The sequence below is a fragment of the Aquarana catesbeiana genome, linkage group LG13, assembly GCF_042186555.1.
Source record: "Aquarana catesbeiana isolate 2022-GZ linkage group LG13, ASM4218655v1, whole genome shotgun sequence".
NCBI lineage: Eukaryota > Metazoa > Chordata > Amphibia > Anura > Ranidae > Aquarana > Aquarana catesbeiana.
Window position 1 is genome coordinate 48502067 of NC_133336.1, and position 25230 is coordinate 48527296.

The 25230-nt window shown below is 44.0% G+C and overlaps 1 protein-coding gene across 1 annotated transcript in view; it reads left to right on the top strand.

Annotated features, from left to right (window-relative positions):
- The window catches only part of LOC141117677 (prostaglandin D2 receptor-like), a 32001-nt gene extending 10779 nt beyond the window's left edge, over positions 1-21222 (top strand). The window contains exon 2 of the mRNA XM_073610647.1: positions 19364-21222. Coding sequence (XP_073466748.1) covers positions 19364-19579 — 216 coding nt within the window. The 3' untranslated portion in view covers positions 19580-21222. The remainder of the gene's footprint in view (positions 1-19363) is intronic.
- Positions 21223-25230: the final 4008 nt, after the last annotated feature.

Sequence of the window (25230 nt, forward strand, 5' to 3'; positions counted from 1 at the left end):
GTCAGTTTGTGTCCCGGTTCTGGTGAGCCTTTTGTGCAAAGTTTTGAATTCAGCTTGCTTTCTCCTCTGCGTATCATCCGCAGTCTAATGGGGCCGCAGAACAAGCCAATCAGTCCTTGGAGCAATTCCTACGTTGCTATATTTCTGGCCATCATAACAACTGGTCAGACCTCTTACCGTGGGCGGAGTTTGCTCACAATAGTGCCTTGAATTCTGCTTCCCTATTGTCCCCGTTTATGGCGAAAGATGGTTTCCAACCTTCCATGTTGCCTGACTCATTTATTCCGCAGAGTATTCCTGCGTTAGAGCAGCATCTCCGTGGTCTTCATTCCACTTGGGCACAAGTCCAGGAGACTTTGCAACATGCTAATGATAGGTACAGACTCCATGCTGACCGCAGACACCTGCCTGCGCATTCCTACCAGGTTGGGGATATAGTCTTGCTGTCATCTCGCAACCTCCGACTTCGTTTTGCCTCTTTGAAGTTCGCACCTTGGTTTATTGGGCCTTTCCATATTCTTCGCAGGATTAACTCAGTAGCTTACGCATTAGACCTTCCTTCTAATATGCGTATTTCAAATGTATTTCATGTCTCCTTATTAAAGCCTTTGGTCTGCAACCGCTTTACCACCTTGTTGCCTCGTACTCATCCTGTACAGGTTGAGAACCATGAGGAGTATGAAGTACAGTCCATTGTTGACTCCCGTAGGTCCCGTGGGTGCATACAGTACCTGGTGCATTGGAGAGGGTACGGTCCGGGGGAATGTTCTTGGGTCTCATCATCGGATGTACATGCCCCTGTCCTCCTCTGTGATTTTCATAGATGTTTTCCCCTCAAGCGTGGTGGTCCTCCGAGGGGGAGGGGTCATTGAGGAGGGGGTACTGTCAGGGCTGGGCTCAGCCCTTCCTTCTCAGAGCTGGCCGCTCAGCTGTCGGCTAATTGCCAGCTCCTATCTCTCCACAGTGACTCACCTGTTGATGATATCCTGCTCGCCAGTCGTGCCTACTTAAGACGTACAGTCCAGATGTTCTCTGCCTTTGCCTTGGTCATATCTCTAGAGACATTCTCCTGTATTCCTGTTAAAGACTTGCTTGGTTGACATTCCTTCTGGCTCCAGATCCTGCTTGCTGTTCTACTACGCTCATCTCCGGCTCCCTGACATTTTGGCATGTCTGACTATCCGTTCCGGTTCCTGAACTCTGGCTATGTTTTGACTTCGTTTGCTCTGTTTATCTTTTTTTATTATTAAACAAGTGTGATTTAACTGTACTCCTGTCTCAGTCTGATTCATGGTTTCTGACAGCAGCTCATGTATCCCTAATTCCCATCCAAGTTCAACGTTCTACAATAAACCTTAAAAACCAAATCCCCTAGACCAGGGGTGTCAAACTCAATATCTTCGCGGGCCTGCATCAGCATTATGGTTGTCCTTAAGGGGCTGATTGTATCTGTAAGACTATATACATTTACAGTATGTAAGGCTTTTTCTCTCAGAGAATAGGTGCAGAAACTCAACCACACCCCCCCAGCCGAACCGCATTGAATGATGGGTGTGGCCAAATTGCACATTGGGATGATCTTCAAGGGGCAATAAATACCAGGAGTGAGTTATGTGCAGAATTTGGGGATGCACTACGTACAGAGTTCATGAGTGCATTGTGTACAGAGTGCAGATTTCATAAGTGCGTTGTGTACAGAGTGCAGAGTTCATGAGTGCGCTGTGTACAGAGTTCATGAGTGCGCTGTGTACAGAGTGCAGGGTTTAGGGGTTTGCTATGCACAGTGTGGGTGGATGCGCTTTGTACAGAGTGTAGGGTTGAGAAGTGCGCTACACACAGAGTGCAGGGTTTAGGAGTTTGCTATGCACAGTGTGCAAGCATCAGCTCTATTTCACAGGTTGTTTACATCTCACTTCCACCCCACCCCCTGGGTGCGAGGGCCACACGAAATGGCCTGGATTGCCGGATTTGGCCCACGGGCCTTGTGTTTGGCACATGTGCCCTAGACTGTTTCTTGAGCCATTTGTAAAATGTTGAAAATTCCTGTCGCCTGGCTGTGGGTGCTGTGTGCGGCAAAAGACCCAAATTTCAGCGGCTCTTAAAGGGGTAGCACTGTACAAGTAAAGTTCTAATTTAAATACTAAAAGCCACTCTAAAGAATATCTTTTAACCACTTCCCGACCGCCGCACGACTATATACGTCCTAAGTTTGAACGGGGATATCGTTGTTATGGCAGCAGCTAGCTGCCATAACCCCGGTATCCCTGTTTTCGTGCGGCGGCCGGCTTTCAGATAAAAGTGGTCCCTGCGGCGGATTCGCCGCGAGATCACTTTTATCGGTGACAGGAGAGGGGCCCCCCCCCTCCCGCCGCGATCCGGTGCCCTCCGCCGCTTACCGGAGCCGTCGGTAGCGGCGGAGGCGATCGCGTCCTCTGCCGTTGTGTGTCAGGAGACGAGTGAGGCCAAGATGGCGCTCACTCGTCTCCAAGATACTGCTGGGCGGAAGCGACGTCAAAACGTCACTTCCGTCCACGCCTCTTAAAGGCATATTTTTTCAAATGTCATTTTTCTAAATGACTTTTTTTTTTTTTTTTTTTTTTTTTATTGCATTTTAGTGTAAATATGAGATCTGAGGTCTTTTTGACCCCAGATCTCATATTTAAGAGGTCCTGCCATGCTTTTTTCTATTACAAGGGATGTTTACATTCCTTATAATAGGAATAAAAGTGACACAATTTTTTTTTTTTTTTTAAACAGTGTAAAAATAAATAAAATATTTTAAAATAAATAATAAAAATTAAAAAAAAATTTTTTAAAACCCCCCTGTCCCGACGAGCTCGCGCGCAGAAGCGAACGCATACGCGAGTAGCGCCCGCATATGAAAACGGTGGTCAAACCACACATGTGAGGTATCACAGCGACCGGTAGAGCGAGAGCAATAATTCTAGCCCTAGACCTCCTCTGTAGCGCAAAATATGCAACCTGTAGAATTTTTTAAACGTCGCCTATGGAGATTTTTGAGGGTAAAAGTTTGACGCCATTCCACGAGCAATTTTCAAGCATGACATGTTGGGTATCAATTTACTTGGCGTAACATTATATTTCACAATATTAAAAAAAATTGGGATAACTTTACTGTTGTTTTATTTTTTTATTCAAAAAAGTGAATTTTTTCCAAAAAAAGTGCGCTTATAAGACCGCTGCGCAAATACGGTGCAGAAAAAAGTATTGCAATGACCGCCATTGTATTCTCTAGGGTGTTAGAAGAAAAACCATATATAATGTTTGGGGGTTCTAAGTAATTTTCTAGCAGAAAAACCTGTTTTAAACATGTAAACACCTAAAATCCAAAACGAGGCTGGTCCTTAAGTGGTTAATCACTGTCTTGCATAAACACCAGACCACTGTCTGTAGAGGCCCAGAGGGATGCACTTTAAGTGACAAAGAGCCCCCGAGCACTAGAGCCTTAGATGAACAGATATTAGGTACATATAATAATATTAGTAATGAGTACATTTTATCTTTCCTAGCTTCAAGATGATCACAAATAACGCTGCGCTCTGAAGAATTAAATCTCTTATTACTTTTGGCAGACCTTTCATTCATCTGCCTGTCCGCATACAGCTCAATTCAATGTGGGAACCAATAGTGGAAAGGTGTGGCACACATGGGCCCTGATGAGGCAGCACAGATGTGCACTGATTGATTGCACAGATGTGCACTGATGAGGTGGCACAGAAGGGCACTGATTGATGTTACAGATGTTTACTGATAAGGCGGCACAGATGGGCACTGATTGATGGCACAAATGGGCACTGATTGATGGCACAGATGTGCACTGATGAGGCAGCACAGATGGGCACTGATGACTGATTGATGGCACAGATGTGCACTGATTGATGGCACAGTTGTGCACTGATTGATGGCACAGATGTGCACTGATGACACAGATGGGCACTGATTGACACTGATGATTGATGGCACAGACTGATGGCACAGATGGACACTGACCCTGAAGGGCACTGTGACAGTGTTTGGCACTGTGACAATGTTTGGCTCTTGATTGGGCACTGTTTGGGCACTGTATTCACTAGTGTAATAAAGTAATTCACTCAAGCTGCAGCACAGGTCGCTCTCCCTCATCACAAGCGGTCTCTGTGTGAGGAGGGAGAGCTGTCAATGAGACATGATCTCATATGTTTACATTTGAGATTATCTCTCATTGGGCACACTAATCACGTAGTAAATGGCCGCTGTAATTGGCCATTTACTACGATCTGTGATTGGCCATGTTTCAATCGGCTATAGCGCAGATGGGAAGGGGTTAAGCAATAAGAAAACCTGTCATACATGAAAGACTATTCAACACAAGGGCACAGTAAGGGGGGGGGGGGGGGTCAGGAGGGCACAATACTGGGATCAGGAGGGTACAGTACAGGTTCTGGGATGTGGCCATCCCAGGACAGCTTAGTAAAAAGTGTTTTACTATGGATATGTGTAAGTGCAATACTTTATATTATTATATTAAATGCAACCCTTAAGAGGTTTTACACTATTTACGTTTTATGTTTTATTTGGATCTGGCAGCATGATCGTTGTTTGGGTTGAGTCCTCTGGATACTCTGGAACTGATCCTGATGTGGTTCCTTTATACATCCCCTACTGATGACCTCTGCTGGGATATATACATCAAGCCTGTTTGACCCTTTGTAATAAAGGGTCCAGGCTCTCCGGTAACTAGTACAACTTATTGTGGTGGTGGCCTGTTCACTTGGTGAAGGGATTGGATGCATCTTATCCACGATCATAGAGTTTTCCCCTTGACCATTATGGTCCATCTTAGAGGCGGATTTTTTTGGACTAATCATTTGTACTTTTTTCAATATTTTTTAATACCATACACTGTAGCGCAACACGCTTTTATTTTGTCTCTTGTTTTTGTGGCAATATCTCACATTTGTGGTGCTGCTTTTCTTCACACTGAATAATCTTTCACAAGCGCAGTATAATTTTTTTGTATGATTAGTTTTTAGTATGATGTACTGCAAGACTATTATGGGGCTCCTGGGAAGTGCCCAAGGGTGCCCATGCATTAGGACAGTCCTGGTTACAAGCTGTTTTTTAAGCTGGACCAATGCACCTATGTAAAAAACGGCATACCTGGAATTATTCAGTAATATTACACAGTGTTTTAGCAAACTAAAATCATTGAGTTAGGCTCCGTTCACATCTTGGCGTTTTTCTGCTCTAAAAACACAAGACAAATCACATTCATTTCAATGGCCCCTGTTCACATCTGAGCGTTCGCCCGTTGCTCAAAAAAGTACATGAGCTTCTTTTTTAGCAGATTACAAGCGTTTTACTGCTTTTATATAGATGACCTTTGAACTTCAAAACGCCTGTACAAAAATGCTGCAAAAACACCTGAAAAAATGCCTGTAAAATAGCAACGCCTAGATGTGAACGGAGCATTTAGATCTGCCTTATTCACAGTTCATAACTATGAATGTTATGTCTGAACCACGTCAACTGCAGAGTATAGAAACGATGGCTAGGGATTACCCTTTGCAGGCACACAGACCATGGCCCAGGAAACAATGGGTTAAAAACAAAGTATATGAGATATTGACAGAACAAAGTTTGAAAATAAAAAGGTTTCATATGTGTACAATGTTTGTTATAAGAGCTTAAAAATACCCCCCCCTTCCAAAGTTTCCCTTCAACATAATGTAATAAATACAGTAATGAAATGAAGCAACCCCCCTACTCCTGGGGCATGTACGCTAATAAAAGTTTACATAGCAGTTTCATTGCAGTGATCATATTTAATTTTTAATCAGCAGACAGTAAACAAAACAAGATTGAAGAATGATTGCTGGCACGATTTTATCAGCGCACAATCATTTCAAGGTAAATAATTAATTTCCAGCACTGAATAACGTTCTGCGGTGTAAAATGTTATTTCCTCTATGAGATAAACCTAAGCCTTTGTTAACATAATTAACCACCGGGATGACGGGGCAGCCAGATTAGGTGGATTCTGGGGAAGAGCTTGTTGATTTGCTATTCTGAAAAAAATAAATCGGTGTGAGATAAAACAAGGTGTGAAGACCAACTAATGTTTTTTCTTGTTTTTGTAACCGTGTAGAGATCCATCCAGGTTAGATGCACACTGTATTTAGCAGTAGAGCTAAATCGCCCATTTATATGTCATTGGCCAGCAGAACAGCTGGAAAAAAAAATGTATACATCTATATAAAAAGCAAGTGTCCATGGGACTTTAAAGAGTCACGCCCAGAAAAAGTAACAAGGGTTACAATATGTACTGTAAATAAAAAGTTTGAACATCTTCATTATTCACATTCCATATGAAAACACTCAAAAGCAGATAATAGAAAACACTTAAAAAGACATGTGTATTAGTATGAAATATCTTACACTGCATTAACCACTTGACCTCCGAAAGATTTAACCCCCCTTCATGGCCAGGCCATTTTTTGCGATATGGCACTGCGTTATTTTAACTGACAATTGCGTGGTCACGCAACACTGTACACAAAATCATTTTTTTCCCACAAATAGATTTTTTTTTTTATGGTATTTGATCACCACTGCGTTATTATGTAAACAAAAAAGACTGACAATTTTGAAAAAAAATATATATATTTTTTTCACTTTCTGCTATAAAACATATCCAATTAAAAAAAAAAAAGTAAAAAACAACATTTCTTCATAAATTTAGGTCAATAATGTATTCTGCTACAGGTTTTTGGTAAAAAAAAAAACCCACAATAATGCCCTGTACACACGGTCGGATTTTCCGATGGAAAATGTTCGATGGGAGCTTTTTGTTGGAAATTCAGACCGTGTGTAGGCTCCATCGGACATTTTCCATCGGAATTTCTGTCACACAAAATTTGAGAGCTGGTTCTCAAATTTTCCGACAACAAAATCCGTTGTCGTAAATTCCGATCGTGTGTACACAATTCCGACGCAAAAAGTGTCACGCATGCTCAGAATCAAGCAGAAGAACCGCACTGGCTATTGAATTCCATTTTTCTCGGCTCGTCGTATGTGTTGTACGTCACCGCGTTTTTGACGTTCGGAATTTCCAACAAGATTTGTGTAACCGTGTGTATGCAAGACAAGTTTGAGCCAACATCCGTCGCAAAAAAAAACCTGGATTTTGTTGTCGGAAAATCCTATCGTGTGTACAGGGCATTAGAGTATATTGATTGGTTTACATGCACATTATCGTGTCTACAAACTATAGGATATATCTATGGATTTTTAATTTATTTATTCTTTTTAATACATATTTTTTTTTTACTAGCAATGGCGGCGATCAGCGACTTCTAGCGGGACTGCGATATTGCGGCGGACAATCGGATACTAGCTGACAATTTTAACTAACTGACACCTGTCAGTTCTCATTAGTGAAAAGGAAAAAATAAGGGGGCGCTAGTTATACTGGTATCTGTTGGGTTACCAACTATTATTAAAATAACTGCAATAGCATAAAAAATATTACAACCTCAAGCTTTAAATACATTAAAGTGCACAGTGCTACATCATAATGTGATTTTTTAAACCAGGTTATAAATAAACGTCCATTATATAGTTCATAAATCTTCAATGATGTGTCTTCAATGTGACATACTGTGAAAAAAACGTTACCGACTTTCAATGTATCCAAACACACCCCCAATGTGCTCAATAGGATGTCCTACTCACTAGAGAGCCATGGCCTCTTCAATTAAAATGAAGGTCAGATTGCACTTAAGTGGTAAGATCTTGGAACTTGCTTTATTGTTCTTAGGGATAAATCAGGAGACGTGTCTTTCTATCCTCCTCTCCAGCATGGTAGCCCATTGAAAATAAGAGAGGGAGGGAACCAATAGCGTAATAATGATTATTTTAAAAAGCTTAAAATCAATACAAAAATGCCCGCTTATATGTGTGGGTGCCTTTTCCCGGAACTGGGGACAGCCCGCATACACGCTAGATGGAATTGTCACCGCCCGACTCACGCTCCAGGGTCGGCGTGCGTTCCACTGCCATGTTGAGACTAAACCGGAAACCAGGAACCCAAAAGTGACGTGACCTGAAAGTGCCTCGACGTACATTTCATTTTACAACGTCTTTAGGATCTCATTAGTGACTACCGATGATGCTCTTATACTCCCCCACGCACATGGGTTCTCCATCCCAGAAGAAACCCTAAGGGGCGGAGCAAAACATGTTGGTGGCGTGGCCTGGTGGGAGCCCAGGCTGAGGTGGTCATTCCCACCAGCACCAGATCATATAGTGATCACTGCTAAAAATATGCACGTCACTGTACTAATGACACTGGCTGGGAAGGGGTTAAACATCTAGGGCAATCAAAGGGTCAAATGTGTGCCTAGCTAGTGTTTGTGTTAACTATGTTTGCTGCTTTTTACTAGGGGAAGAGATGGATTTTAGTCCCTGCCCTGCTGGGCCAGGAACACAGTATCCAACCCCCCCCCCCGTCAGACCGGCGATCTGCCTTGGTTACATAGGCAGATCCCCATTCTGTGTTGTTCACCAACAATCGGTGGGTGCCAGAGGACATTGCATGCCCAGCAGCCAAAGATCGGCTTCTGCTGTGAAGAACCAAAGCAGAAGTGGCGCACCCACTGCAGGCGGAAGTGCAGGATCACATATATACACACATGATCCTGCGCAGAGCTGCAGCCCTATATCAGTAAAACGACTATAGGGCAGTCCGCAAGTGGTTAAAAATGACAGAGAAAAATGTATGGTGTGAACCAGATACTGGTTCCTTCTCTCAAGGCTTTGTGAAACAAAGTTCACTTCTTCAGGAGATAAGTGAGTTTAAAGCTGATAAGCAGCATCTGTAGAGAAACCATGTCATTAAAGCAAATGATCTTAGAACAAAAGTGCCCAGAGAAAAGGGACAAAGACCATATATTAGCTCAAACACATATGTATATAACCAGTATTAATGATTACACTATTATAGTAAAGGGACAGGTGCCTGAATGGGCACCAATGAGACCGTCTGGCCTAGGAGCTGTGGGTGTGGCAAATGGAGGACACACCAAAGATTAATATAGAGGCCAAATGGAAGTAACGGTAAGGGAATGTAACCTGTATGTGAATTGATTAGCAAAAGGAGAGCCTTTTATAATGTATCTGCAAGGATCCACAGAAAAAAAAAATAGGAATTAAAACAAATATCAAAATAAAAAAACAGTAAAGAGAAAAATAAAATAGAAAAATAAGAATTGTCATTATGAAAAAGATAAGAACATGCATTAGGAAAAAACACAAAATACATTACCTGTTGTCACTGGGACAGCTGGGATCAGTGTACAAACATCCCTGTCCCTCAAAGTTCCAGGTACCATCTATTGCAAGTACTATAGAGAATAATGAAGTGCACAAGATAGGAAAGTGCCAAACAAAAGTAACCTGCTCCTTAAAAACCAGTGAAAGGAATTGAAACAGAACTATGAATTGCCTAACTCATATTTGTTTAGATTCTTACAGCTTCGGCATGCTTTTAGTACTCAATTTGAAAATTCCCAAGTGGCTTTTTATTCTTCATCTCTGGAAGACTTACTCAGGGACGGATCTGTAACCAAGGTTCTGTCCAACATATACAAAGTAATCTCACCTAATATACACACGGCACTTGAAACTCTTAAGGCCAAGCGGGTGGAGGGCTTCCCAGGCATGGATACAGAGGACTGGGAGGATGCGTGGGAATGTTCCTTCACACAATTGGTTTTGGCAAGAGACAGACTAATACAATTTAAGGTCATGCATAGGGTGTATTACACACCCTCGCGCCTGCATAAAATATACCCGTCTGTCCCATGTTCGTGCTGGAGGTGTGTTGCCCTGTCGGAGGATTTTATTCATATATTCTGGTCCTGTCCTCAAATAAACCATTTTTGGAGGGAGGTGGCTATGGTTGTCTCCATTGTTACCACCATCCAGATACCACTGACAGTGGAGGTGTGCCTACTGGGTCTTGTCGAGCCTCTGGCTCATAGCGGAGCAGTCAGAACCCTCCTGGGATTATTAGTCTACTATGCACGCAAGGCCATTGTACTCCAGTGGAAATCTTCTGTTGCCCCATCCATCAATCTCTGGAAACAGGACAGGACCGGGACAAAAAGTTGGCCCTGGACTTCCTCATGACTGGCCCACTTTAATTTTGAGTGTCCCCAACAGCGTCCCCCTTACATCAGAATGTCCCCAACAGCGTCCCCCTTACATCAGAGTGTCCCCAACAGCGCCCCCCTTACATCAGAGTGTCCCCAACAGCGCCCCCCTTACATCAGAGTGTCCCCAACAGCGCCCCCCTTACATCAGAGTTTCCCCAACAGCGTCCCCCTTACATCAGTGTCCCCAACAGCATCCCCCTTACATCAGAGTGTCCCCAACAGCATCCCTCTTACATCAGAGTGTCCCCAACAATGTCCCCCTTGCATTAGTGTCCCCAACAGCGCCCCTCTTACATCAGAGTGTCCCCAACAGCGTCCCCCTTACATCAGAGTGTCCTCAACAGCATCCCCCTTACATCAGAGCGTCCTCAACAGCGTCCCCCTTACATCAGAGTGTCCCCAACAGCGTCCCCTTACATCAGTGTCCCCAACAGCACCCCCCTTACATCAGAGTGTCCCCTACAGCATGCCCCTTACATCAGAGTGTCCCCAACAGCGTCCCCCTTACATCAGTGTCCCCAACAGCACCCCCCTTACATCAGAGTGTCCCCAACAGCGTCCCCCTTACATCAGAGTGTCCTCAACAGCGTCCCCCTTACATCAGAGTGTCCCCAACAGCGCCCCCCTTACAACAGAGTGTCCCCAACAGCATCCCCTTTATATCAGAGTGTCCCCAACAGCGTCCCCCTTACATCAGAGTGTCCCCAACAGCGTCCCCCTTACATCAGAGTGTCCCCAACAGCGTCCCCTTTACATCAGAGTGTCCCCAACAGCGTCCCCCTTACATCAGAGTGTCCCCAACAGCGTCCCCCTTACATCAGTGTCCCCAACAGCGCCCCCCTTACATCAGAGTGTCCCCAACAGCGCCCCCCTTACATCAGAGTGTCCCCAACAGCGTCCCCCTTACATCAGTGTCCCCAACAGCATCCCCCTTACATCAGAGTGTCCCCAACAGCATCCCCCTTACATCAGAGTGTCCCCAACAGTGTCCCCCTTGCATTAGTGTCCCCAACAGCGCCCCTCTTACATCAGAGTGTCCCCAACAGCGTCCCCCTTACATCAGAGTGTCCTCAACAGCGTCCCCCTTACATCAGAGTGTCCCCAACAGCGTCCCCTTACATCAGTGTCCCCAACAGCACCCCCCTTACATCAGAGTGTCCCCTACAGCATGCCCCTTACATCAGAGTGTCCCCAACAGCGTCCCCCTTACATCAGTGTCCCCAACAGCACCCCCCTTACAACAGAGTGTCCCCAACAGCATCCCCCTTACATCAGGGTGTCCTCAACAGCGTCCCCCTTACATCAGAGTGTCCCCAACAGCGCCCGCCTTACAACAGAGTGTCCCCAACAGCATCCCCTTTATATCAGAGTGTCCCCAACAGCGTCCCCCTTACATCAGAGTGTCCCCAACAGCGTCCCCCTTACATCAGGGTGTCCCCAACAGCGTCCCCCTTACATCAGAGTGTCCCCAACAGCGTCCCCCTTACATCAGAGTGTCTCCAACAGCGTCCCCCTTACATCAGAATGTCCCCAACAGCGTCCCCCTTACATCAGAGAGTCCCCAACAGCATCCCCCTTATATCAGATGTCCCCAACAGCGTCCCCCTTATATCAGAGTGTCCCAATCAGCAGCTCACTTCACATCACAGTCCCCACCAGCAGCCCACTTCACATCACAGTCCCCATCAGAGAGCCCCCATCAGCAACCCTTCACATCAGTGTCCTCCCTCTCCTCCCCCTCCCACATGTACTCACCGTTTTGAAGGCAGCTTCTCATTCCTCTCTCCAGTCATGTGATAAAAAGTGATAAGGGGAGAGAGGAAGGAAAGTCTGCCGTTGGTCTATCTCCCCCTGCAGGCTGGAGGGAGCATAACGCCTAATGCTCTCTCCAGCATATGACGGAAGCTGCTCCTCCTGACAGGAGTGAAATTGCGATCACTCACTGTCAGAGAGGAGCTGCTCCAGGACCGCACCTGACTGGCCCACTGAGCCATCGGCCCACTGGGAATCTCCCGGTAGTCCCGATGGCCAGTACATGCCTGTCTGGAAACAATTAATTAACTCTGCCCTCCCGTTGTATAAGGCCACTTACTTGTCTAGAGGATGTGCTAAGAAATTTCACAAAATATGGGACATCTGGGTGGAATCCCCTCTACAAATGTAGACTCTTTAGATGACTAGTAAATATTCCGTACAATAATTCAACCATTCTTAAACTGGCCATACACCTATAGATTATCTGCAGATTTTCTATGGTTAGATGGAAAAAGTGGGAGATTCCTCCATCCACAAAGTTTAGGGAACATGGAGAAATCTGTTGCACTTTTTCCATCTAACCATAGAAAATCTGCAGATAATCTATAGGTGTATGGCCAGCTTTAGTTAAAGGAACTTTGAATTCTTGCTACACCTGTCAGGAATTTTCTAGGTGACTAGAGTCTGAGAGAGGGACTATCTTTCAAGTGGACTTAATTCTGAAGTTTAACTGGACAAACATGTGTGTTTGCACTGCATAGGTGGTCCAAGCGTACCGGGGGGGGGGGGGTTCTTTTTGTTTTATTGGTTGTATTTTTTTTTTTTTTTATTTTCTCTATTTTTCTTTCTTGTTTTAGCTATGTTTGCGTTGTACATCCGAGCCTGGGTATGCCCAATAGGCTCTTTTCTGTACCTAAATTGAAATACTGCAATAAAAATAATTTTCAAAATAAAAAAAACAGTGAAAGAATGTGCAACCACCCTGAGGTCAAACCACCATGGAAGGATACAGAAAGAGAGATGTTCACCATATAATTACCTATTCATAAGGCTCAGAAAAAGACAGAGGAAACTATGCAGCCTTCAATGACCGCCAACATCATGTAATGAGTGAAGGGACCCTAAATAATCCCACCACCCAGCGTCACGTGGGAAGGGGGCGAGAACGCCCAAACCACAGCTGCCATACCAGGAAGACGGCAGGGAAGCCACCTCCAAAATAGCAGACGGATGGAGAAGCACACATGTGTCGGGCAGGGTGACACAACATGCGGCTCTGCAAGGCGCACGGGTGGGAGCAGGTTACTTTATGTATAGCTCCCAACTGTCCCTGATTTCAAGGGACTGTCCCTGATTTGGAGCAATGTCCCTCTGTCCCTCAATCCTCCTCATTTGTCTCTCATTTTGATCTGATCCACATAGTTGTATATAAAATGCACATTTTAGCTTTCAAAAAGTGTTTTCCAGTGCTAAACCTTTTATCTGATTTCTAAATTGTTGCATTTGTAAATACCAAAAGCCAATATAAAGGAATAGTAGTGGTAAAAAAAAGCACTTGTGGGTTTAACCAATCTTGTTTTTTTGTACAATTCACCTTTATGGGGGAGTGTGTTCTATGCATGCATAATTTTTGCTGATAGGTGTCCCTCATTCTCATCTCAAAAAGTTGGGAGGTATGCTTTATGTTTGGCACTAAATCAAAAGTCTATATGACTTTCAAGCATGCCTCATCAGGAATTGTGAAAATATTTGACAATATGAGTCCCAGAAATACAGTACCTTTAGGGCTTGTTCACACTATATGCAGGGGCCTGCATTTTTCTGCACTGGATTAATGCAGGTCACCCCTAGGGCACATAGAAAACAACTGTTCTCTATGTGCCCTGTTCACATGATAACATTAGTGTTATGTGTAGTGACACTTCAAATATAGTTTGAAAAAAAAAAGTAAGCAAGCAGTGCAATGCATGTTTCACTTAATTTCCCATACACTACACTGATGATGGTCAACAAGCCTGAAATATATATATATATATATATATATATATATATATATATATACATATATATATATATATATATATATATATATATATATATATATATATTAGTTATAAGGTTTGGAATAAACAACTTTTATAATATTAAGCTCTATCTGCTACACATTTGTGGTTCTGAATTCATGGAACCACAGGAATGAAAAAGAATGAAGAATACATTCACATTCAGTTTATTAATGGGGTGAACATGCTTCACTCACTATCCTGAAATGAGGAATAATCCATTTAATTTTGAGATATGTGATGAAATGAGACATGTGAATATTTTCTATTCTAAGAAGGCGTTATTGTGCTACATGTCTGAGAATAAACAAGCCAAGAAAAATAAATCTACTAAACAGCCACTAGAGGGCATAGGAAGCACACAGAATGCATTAAACTGCAAGTTTAAAGGATAAGTTCACTTATAAATTATATATTTTATGTGCATTTATTATGTGCATTTATATATAAATGTGCATTTATATATAAATGTGCATTTATTATTATTTTTATTTGTGCCTTAAAAGCATTGCACCAACAATCAGCAGATCGCTGGTGCCATTCAGGTCTCCTGCAGATCTGTCAGTGTATCTGTGTGCCCTTGTGTCCCGTAAGGGTAAGCAGATACAATCTGACAAGAAGAATCAATGAACTACCATGGTGATCCACAGCCGAAAAAGGATGTTGGGCTTGTAGTTCATTCACACACTGAACTTCGGGCAGTGGCTGCAGCATTGGGAACATGTTACGTGTTTCAACCCACCGGGTGGAACATATTACATGTTCCCAAAAGTGAACTCATCCTTTAAGGCTGCTTTCACACCTGAGCATTTTCAGCTCATAAAACACCCGAAAAAAAGCCTGAAAAATGCCCAACAAGCAAAATCCCATTCATTTCAATGGCACCTGTTCCTACCTGAGCCTTTTGTCACCTGAAGCAAAACGCCTGAAAAACGCCCTAAGATCAAAAAAGAACATGAGCTTCTTTGGGGCAGATTACAGGCGTTTTTCTGCCTTTTACAACGGTGACTTGAACAAAAACGCGGCAAAATCAAGGTAAAAACCGCGTGACTTTGAATCGCTCAGGTGTGAATGCAGCCTAAAGGATGTGATCCATATATGTCTATGGATCACAGGAGTGCAGTTCGTTCTGCAGCAGACTGTCGGCTGACATCACTGAGACGGTCCAGGCTCTGAAAAACACCTTGACCATAAGATCGGGATCCACCAAGCAGCCAGGACCTTCACCTGGTTCAGCCTTCCAGTGATCCACCGAGAGCCAACCCCTCCCACCCCCCACAGCCCAGCGTTCCAGTAAGGCCCCTTTCACACTAGTTCGACTTGTCCTGTGACTTGGGACTTCAAAGTCGCATGACAAGTCATACCCCATGATTTCCAATGAGCACCATTCAAATCTGTACGACTTAGAGCGGCAGCAACTTCAAAGTAGTCCCTGCACTACTTTGGTCTGACTTTGATCCGACTTGAGGTCCATAGACACAGGCATTGCTTCAAGTCAAAATCGTGGCAAAAAAAATCACGGTAAAAATCGTGCGACTCTCAGGTCGCACAAATGTGAAAGGAGCCTGAGTCCTGGAGGGGAGAGCAGAGAACCGGCGACTGACATTCACAGATCTCTGCTCAGAGCAGAGGGGAGAACTGAGTGATAAGTGGTGTTTAATCGCTCAGTTCTAACTGCAGAGCCAGCGGGGACAGATGCAGCATCAGATCGTTGCTGCGCCCACCTAGGTGAATATAGGCGAGTATAAATGTACAAATACTGTAGCTGCTGACTTTTAATAAAAGGACACTTACCTGTCCAGGGATCCAGAGCTCACCCAGTCTTTGAGTCCCTAACACTACCGTGTTACCTGTGGAAAGAAGGCCGTGACTCCTTGCAGCTTATTAGCTGGCTCCCCACTGCACATGTGCAAGCCACGCTGCTCCTTGTAAATGGTCCTGGGCGATCCGGGCAAAAGTAGGAACAGGAAGCTCTCAAAACCAGGTTGTTTTTGTGTGCGTTCACAAAACATGCAAAAAATGCATGTCATGCTTACAGTGCCAATCATTGTTAATGGCACCCCAATTTCGTCAAGCACATGCATGTGTGCATCAAAATGCGAGATAAATGCGGCAAACTACATGGTTAAAAACCACACAAAGCACTGTTTGCAACTTTAATGCTACATACGCATTTATGTTTTTGTCTGTTTGTTTATTTGTATGTAAACAATAAAAAATTATACCTAAAAAAAAAAAAAAAACACACATAGCTCAATGCCCAAAAAGGTACATGAGCTACTTTGGCCAGTTTTGAAATTATTTAAAATAAATGGGCGGGACTATGCATGTAGCAGGCAAAAATGTGCATTAATGAGACGCTAGATGTGAATCTAGCCTTAAAGGGGTTGTAAACCCTCGTGTTTTTCACCTTAATGCATCATATGACGGCGTCCCAGAATGGCCGCTCTCGCGCGCAGCGATCACGCCATGTTGCTAGGACACAGCGCAACCCTGATCTGTGGAAAGATCCGCGGCTCTTTAACCATGTGATCGGCTGTGTCCAATCACAACCGGCCACATGTAAAGTGTCGGTAATCGGCGCTCCTCGCCTCACAATGACAGAGTGTGTTGCGAGGAGAGCCGATCAGCGGCATCTCCACACAGGGGGACATTTAGGAATGTAATCAGGGCACTGATCATCGGTGCCCTGATTACAATATTGAAAAACAGTGTCATAAACCAGTGCCCACCAATGCCAGCTATCAGTGCCCACCAGTGGCAGCAATCCGTGCCCACCACTGCCCACAAGTGTCCCCAATCAGTGCCCATTAGCGATGCCAGTCAGTGCTGGCAATCAGTGCCACTTATCAGTGCTGCCCATCAATGCCCATCACTGCTGTCAATCAATGCCCATCAGTGTCGCCCATCAGTGCCACCCATCAATGCCCATCAGTGCCGCCTATCCATGCCACCTATCAGTGCCCACCAGTGCCGCCTATCAGTGCCCACTAGTGTTGCCTATCAGTGCCCACCAGTGCCGCCTATCAGTGCCCACCAGTGCCGCCTATCAGTGGCCATCGGTGCCCATAAGTGCCGCCTCATCAGTGCCCATAAGTGCCACCTCATCAATGCCCACCAGTGCCCATCAGCGCTGCCTCATCAGCGCACATCAGTGAAGGGGAAAAATTACTTAGTTACAAAATTTACTGACAGAAAAAAAAGTGAAAAACATTTTTTTTTCAAAATTTTTGGTCTTTTTTTTTTGTAAAAAATAAAAATCCCAGCAGTGATTAAATACCACCAAAAGAAAGCTCCATTTGTGTGAAGAAAATGATAAAAAATTGTTTGGGTACAGTGTAGCATGACCGCGCAATTGTCATTCAAAGTGCAACAGCGCTGAAAGCTGAAAAATGGCCTGGGCAGGAAGGGGGTGTAAGTGCACGGTAGGTATGTGGTTAAGCATATTTATGGTGTGTTTGAATCATTTTTAGCCTACTCCTAATAATTTAACTGGTCTTTAAGTTTGTAAACTTACTTTGTGAAGATCCCCACACATTTACTTCCTTGAACATGTGGTCACTATACCCTATTGATAGGCACTGCTTTGTCACACAATTCATAGAGTCTGCCTTCTGAACTACAGAGTTTCAGGAGGCGGAGTCAGTACAGGAATCACTGCTAGCAAGGCAGCAAGGTACCATGGGATATGTAGTCCTTAGCAATAAAAATAAAACAGCAGAGGAGACATTTGCAAAGCATGTAGGGAGTCCAAGAAGATGGGGAAAGAGACGGCCAGCAGACAGGTAGCACTCACAACCTGAAAGGAGACTTTTCAAGTAAGCTTATATTGCATTGTCAACAATAACTATTATTTTTACTGCTATTACAATGCTGATCTTAAATAATTAAATGTGTGCGCTGTGACCATAGAACTTCTTTAAAAAAAAGTACATATACTATTTACCTTTAATGGCTGCTTGAAATATATCTGATCTTTAAAGGAGAAGTCCAGTCTGAGCTCATTTGGCTGGACTTCTCCTATGGGTCACAGGAGTGCAAATCCGTTTTGCACTCCTATGACCCGTTTTCCGCAGAGAGCGGGCCGGAGTCCACTCTCTGCTGATGTCACACAGATCAGTCCAAGCACCGCGACAATAGAGTCTGGATGTGCCAGGTTCCTGGACTGATGCCCATGTCAGCCTCTCAGCGAGCCGCTGAGAGGCTGAGCCGGCCGCTTCCCATCCCTCAACAGCTCAGTGCTCCAGTAAGCGTGGAGTGCAGAGCAGAAGAGCTGCTGATTGACAGGTAGCAGCTCTCCGCTCGGGGAGCTGTGAGAATCGAGCGATCGGCGATGTTCGATCGCTCGGTTTTCAGTACAGAGGCGCCGGGCGGACAGATGCAGCATCGGATCGATGCTGCATACACCTAGGTAAGTAAATGGGAAAAAAAAAAAAGATACTTCTCTTTTAACACAGTATAGATGAACTTGGTTATTATATTAAAACTGTATTTTTTTAGTAATGGAGGCCCCTTAATAAATATTATTATGTGCAAACCAGTAACTGAATTCACTTTCTGAGAAAGCCAGAATTGCTGCAGAAACATTCCCCATCATCTGTGCTCTGGCTCCCATATATCTGCCACGACAGGTTCATTTTAAATGATCTTTGAAATGTACCTTCAAGGACTTATTCATTAAAGAAGAGAAACATTAAGGCTCGGTTCAGACCTAAACCGTCCGCAAATCGCACAGCAACACTGTCCGTCCCTGTTCTCCGTTTTAGGCAGAATCTTTGCCTGAATTCGGCCCTGAAATGGAGGCAAAGACACACGGCGTTTCTGTGCAGTGCGAGCCGCAGCCGCCCTGGAGACATGTGAACTGGCTCCATAGAGAGCCGGTCATATTCTCCTGCTATGCGAATTGGATGCACAGAAATCCGCATCCAATTCGCAAAGGTGTGAACCCAGCCTCAAGCAATGTGCACAGAACAGAACCGATTGGAATTCACTTTCTGGTAGATCTGTTGCTCCAAGCTCCTCTGGTTTTAAAAATGCATGTTCCGACTTTGGGGTTGATTTACTAAAGGCAATAGATTGTGCACTGCAAGTGCACTTGCTCCAGAGCTTAGCAAATGAGGTAAAGCTTCATTTTGCAAAGAATAACCAATCATGTGCAAGGAAAATAAAAAACAGCATTTTTGCATGATTGGGTGGTAGAAATCAGCAGAGCTTCCCCTCATTTCAGAGCAACTGCCCTTGCAGTGCACGGTATATTTGCCTTTAGTAAATCAACCTCGGTGTGTCTTAGGTTTTTCACTTACACCATTTCTTTTTTTCCCCCCACAGGCACGTGTCTACGTTGGGCTATTTACTGACCAGCACAATGAATATTACGATCTTATCGTTCTGAGGCTGCTCTCTATGAATTCTGTGGTGGATCCATGGGTTTTTATTATCTGCCGAACTTCAAATTTTTACTACCACCTCAGCGTTCTGTGTAACAAGCTGCGCACCAAGACCCGTGGGAGAACGCATTTTCTGCGGCAGAGTGTAAGCCTCTGATGGAAAGAACTTCACACCTGCGCAGTCAGCTCCTTACTGAACTGTGGATGTAATGTCGAGGACATCAGCCAGTGAATCTACATTCATGCCTCTTTCATGTCTGACTATTTAAAGCAGATATAAACTCCAATGTAAACATCAAGCTGCGTTCACAGTCTTGCTGGGCTGGAGAAATGATTTCTCTTTATATAATTTCTGCTGAAAAGGGGGATCGGCCAATCTGAACACCAATCCATCTTTCTTACCTTTTTCTTACATTATTCAGTTATTGATGGGACAAACCACATGTAGTACTTTGTACCATCTTCCTAGGCACATGGCCTGCCACCACAGCTAGCATGGACCTGGCTGCTTTAATAGCGAACGTCTACATCTGGCTCCCAGCACAGGCAAGAGGTATGCAGAGGGAGACAAGTGACAGCCACACCTCCCTCGGCATTCCTCTTGCCTCCTTGCTAGATGCAGTGTCAGGCAGCTGTGAGCCAAGGAGGAGGCATCCTGTTCCACATCACAGCTAGTGTTTAGAGACCTGCTGAGATGGGCCCAACACCCCCCTGTCCAGTTAGCAGCAGAACTCCCAAACAGGGAAAAAGTTCTAACCCGAACGGCGAGCCCCACTGAAGTCTGAGGGAGCCGAACAGGAAAAATCAAAAGTCCCTATTTTGAAGGCTCACATGCAAGTAATTGGCCATAAAAATGGGATGGGGGTCCGGGTAGTGCCCTGACGTATCAATGCAAAACATTTTTTTAAAAACAATTGTTTTTTTCAAGAGCAGTGATTTTAAATGATGCTTCAAGTGCAACAATAAAAATGAAAAATTCCTTTAAATTAAAAAAATTGTGTCCCCTTAGACTGTCTGTAAAGTGGTGCATCTGTAGCATATATAGAACATGCTGCAGCAAAAGTGAATTTCTAAAGAAAAAAGTAAAATCACATTTAAAATGACTTGTGGTTAAACTGCCGACTCCTAGCTATTGAAAATAACGACGTGCCCCCCCCTGTCCATACCAGGCCCTTCCGGTCTGGTATGTGGTTTCGAAGAGGAACCCCATGCCAAAATTTAAAAAAAACAACATGGGGTCCCCCCAAAATCAATACCAGACTGGCAGGTCAGGAAATGGGGGATGAGCGAGCGCCTCTCCTTTAGGGCAGGGGGGGCTGGAAATTTGGGTGTTCCCCATTTGGCCGAATTGTTCACCCAACTCTACCAGTGTTACAGGGCACCTAGAAAAATAGGAGATGTTACTACATGTACTGTGTACTATAGGGAACTATATAATGCAAAAAAAGGTATAATTCTTCTTTAACTGAGACCACATGGGCAATTACATGAGCCATGCTTTATTTCAGTGGTTCTTAACAATAGGGCCAGAACCTTCTGCCCTCCACCTAGGCCGCTGTTTTCTGTCTGTTATGCTGTGAAGAAAACCTCACTTTCTAAGGGCCCATTCACACCATTTGCGTTGGGATTCACTGGGCAGCAGTGGAAAGACAAGGCAAATTTGCCGCATCTGCTAAGGCAATGTTTCTCAACTCCAGTCCTCAAGTACCCCCAACAGGTCATGTTTTCAGGCTCTCCATTATTTTGTACAGGTGATTTGACTAGTTTCACTGCCTTACCCTGTTTCCCCGAAAATAAGACCTAGCGTGAATGTCGGTGATGGCTGCAATATAAGCCCTACCCCCCAAATAAGCCCTAGTTAAAGTCCTTGTAGGTCTTATTTTCAGGGTAGGGCTTATTTTCGGGGAAACAGGATAGGGCTTATTTGAGGGGTAGGGCTTATATTGCAGCCATTACTGACAATCACGATAGGTCTTATTTTCGGGGAAACAGGGTAGTAATTACCACAGCCGTTTCATCTGAGGGAAATCCTGAAAACATGACCTGTTGGGGGTACTTGAGGACTATGGCAGTGATGGCAAACCTTTGGAACTACATTTCCCATGATGCTTAACTACACTGCAGAGTGCATGGGCATCATGGGAAATGTAGTTCCAAAACATCAGGGGTGCCAAGGTTCAAACCACTGCATTGTGGTGGTGTGCAGAGCTGAAAAACAACTGCATGCCATCATAGAACTCAATGAAATGTCACTTGTGCAATTTCAATAAAGTTCTAAAAAGTAAGCAGTGCACCAGGTTCAACCATGTCTTTCCAGTGAACACCAACAACAGTCATTGGGGCTACTAGTGTGAATCAGCCCTAAAGAAAATCCTCTAGCAGCAGTAAAAACCTGACTGGGGTTCTAATCCTTTCCATACTTTATCCAGACTAAACCAATATAATGGATTTGGGTACACTTTAAAGCAAATCTTAGCAATGTGTCTAAACGTTTCAGAAATGTTGTTTTGTTCAAGGGTAAGCAAGGAAGGACACTGTACATATATACAGTATATATTTATTTATGTTTTTTGCACATGCTTAGTTCCTTGCTTGTTACTAGCAGCAGGGTGACTCTGCTTTACTGATCTACTTATCTCTGTGCAAGTCTGTTCTAATGGTCTTATCATATAGAAAGCCACTGCCACCCCCCTCCTCTTATATTTTATGCTCTCTCACAGAGCTTTGATCTGCCGGTCCAGCATTTTGAAAAGCCTGTACTTCTGAGTTATAGGACCACTTGTACAGCCTCCCACAATTCATCAGCTAAGTGTCCAATTCCCAGGCCAGTACTGTCATCTAGTCAGCTTGGGAATTGCCCAGCTTTACACAGATATTGACGTTCAAAACATCAGGGGGCTGGCTGGATGGTGGGGGAGCGCAAGAAAGGTAAGAGCAGGTACCTTATGGTACCACAGTCATGGCTCCCAACTGTACTGATTTCAAGGGACTGTCCCTGATTTAGGACACTATCCCTCTGTCCCTCTTCCCCCTCATTTGTCCCTCATTTTGGCCTGATCCATATAGTTGTATATAAAATGCACATTTTATCTTTCAAAAAGTGGAGACAAGACCAATCACCCTGCACAAGGACAGAGAGCAGCAGTGAGCAGTCTTTATTACAGGAAGTTCCTGCACAGAGGGAAAGTCTCACACTGGATTACTGTACATATCTGACCACAAGAAAACAGATTCAAGGAATTTGTTGGAGCATGTATGTACAATTTATTTTTTGTTTTATATTAGAGAAGGGATAAAGATCTTTTTTTTTTTTTTTCCTGGGCAAAACTTCCCTAATTTCCTATCCCAGAGACACAACAGGAAATAAGAGAAGAGCTCTACAAAGTGAGGGAAATCCCCTGTTAGACCCCTTTCACACTGAGGCGGTTTTCAGGCGTTTTAGCGCTAGGAATAGCGCCTGTAAAGTGATTGAAAACCGGCTCCCATTCATTTCAGTGTGACTTTTCACACTGGGGCGGTGCGATTGCGGGACGTTAGGAAAAGTCCTGCAAGCAGCATCTCTGGGGCGGTTAGGGAGAGCTGTATACAGCACTCCCAATATTTCCTGCCCATTTAAATGAACGGGCAGCGCTTCCAAAGTGCCTGAAAAGCGATTCGGAAGCACCATTTAACCCCTTCTTCGGCCACATTGGCAACCCCCCCCGCTGTAATTTAGGCACCTGGTGCCCGAAAAGGGGGTGGCAGCAGCAGCCATAGATAGATTCATGCAATGTATGAATCTATCTATTGGTGCTAGAGGGGGTGGCAGGAGAGAGGGTGGACGCACCGCCACTGCCTATGATAAAAATGACAGACCTCTACATGCTTTGTAAGTAGGAAACCCTGCAAAATCAGCAGTGTATCAAATACTTGTTCTCCCCACTGTATCCACATTGGAAGATTTTCCCTTAGCCATTGTTCTCGTGACATTTGTAAAATTTTAGCTTTCCGCTCACTTTATGTCCCTGCGACAATGGTCACCAGCACAACAGAGATGGCAATTCTACCTATTCATTTCAATTTCAAAAAAGTTGAAAAAAACTTTTCTTGAGCTCGGAACTTTGTGCGTTTTTATTTAACAACACATTTTTCACAAGAAAAACAAACGTCTCAATGCCACGTTTGGGGTACCCATTAACAATTAATGGCATTGCAAGTGTGACTTTTATTTATTTTTTGCACAAAATCATGTGGTTTTGCAGGTATTAATGAAACACTATAGTGTAAATGCAGCCTCACTTGTAAAGTTACCAAAATATCCATTTTAAATAATACTTGCTAGAGGGGGACAACCACAGACATATGTGTTTTGTCAAATATGTGGCAAAAAAACGATACTTGATACACTTTGGAATAATCTTATAAAATGTTGTGAATTGATGATCAAGAACCAATAAATATATCAATTGTTTACAAATAAATGTTACAGTAACAGTATAAAGTAATACCTACTGATGTGACATTATAGACGTATAAGAAGGATTTTGTCGTCAACACATGAATGTTTCAAACACAGTATCGCAACTACCTAAATAAAATAACATTCTTCCCCAAGTCTCTCTGTGGTCAGGAAAACCTTACAGTGTACCAAATCTGCTTGGGAAACAGTTATCTGATATAATCATCTGCAATGTCTGGGCACAAAGCAAAGCCGATCGTCCTCATATTACACTGCTGATTACTTGGCAAAGAGAGCAGGATATAAAAAGTTTCCAAATTTTTTTTTTCGTCACACAGTAAACTTACTTCAAACCCTAAGAACATTACATTTTTTTAATGCAGCGGACCTATAGAAAAAATTTGGGCGGGTGCAAATATTTATGTTGCACAATGCTTGTGCTCATGTTTATCAAATACACTATATTGCCAAAAGTATTGAGACACCTGCCTTTACACGCACATGAACTTTTATGGCATCACAGTCTTAGTAATATTGAGTTGGCCCACCCTTTGCAGCTATAACAGCTTCAACTCTTCTGGGAAGGCTGTCCACAAGGTTTAGGAGTGTGTCTATGGGAATGTTTGACTATTCTTCCAGCAGCACATTTGCAAGGTCAGGCACTGATGGTGGACGAGAAGGCCTGGGTAACGGTCTCTGCTCCAATTCATCCCAAAGGTGTTCTATCGAGGTCAGGCAAGTCAAGTTCCTCCACCCCAAACTCGCTCATCCTTGTCTTTATGAACCTTGCTTTGTGCACTGGTGCGCAGTCATGTTGGAACAGGAAGGGACCATCCCCAAACTGTTCCCACAAAGTTGGGAGCATGAAATTGTCCAAAATGGCTCGGTATGCTGAAGCCTTAGTATTTCCCTTCACTGAAACTAAGGGGCCAATCCCAACCCCAGTAAAACAACCCCACACCATAACCCCCCCTCCCCCCACCAAATGATTTGGACCAGTGCACAAAGCAAGGTCCATAAAGACATGGATGAGCGAGTTTGGGGTGGAGGAACTTGACTGGCCTGGGGGGTTGCTATGGACAATCTCCAGTTTGCAGGCAGAAAGAACAGTATATATAATATAAAAGTGCTTGCAGGGCACTGAAAAAAGCACTAGGGAAAAAAAAGGTATGTGAAAAGATTTCATACAGTAAATTAATCTGTAATATTACAATGTACTGTGTGTGTTATGTTTTGTGTACTTTTTGAATTTGCCACCGGGCTCCGCCCCCATGCGTTTGTGACTCTCGCAGGTAACGGAGCCTGACACACAGAGCATTGGGCGGAGGACACAGCCCTCAGACACAGCGGGGGGATATCGCAGGATCCTG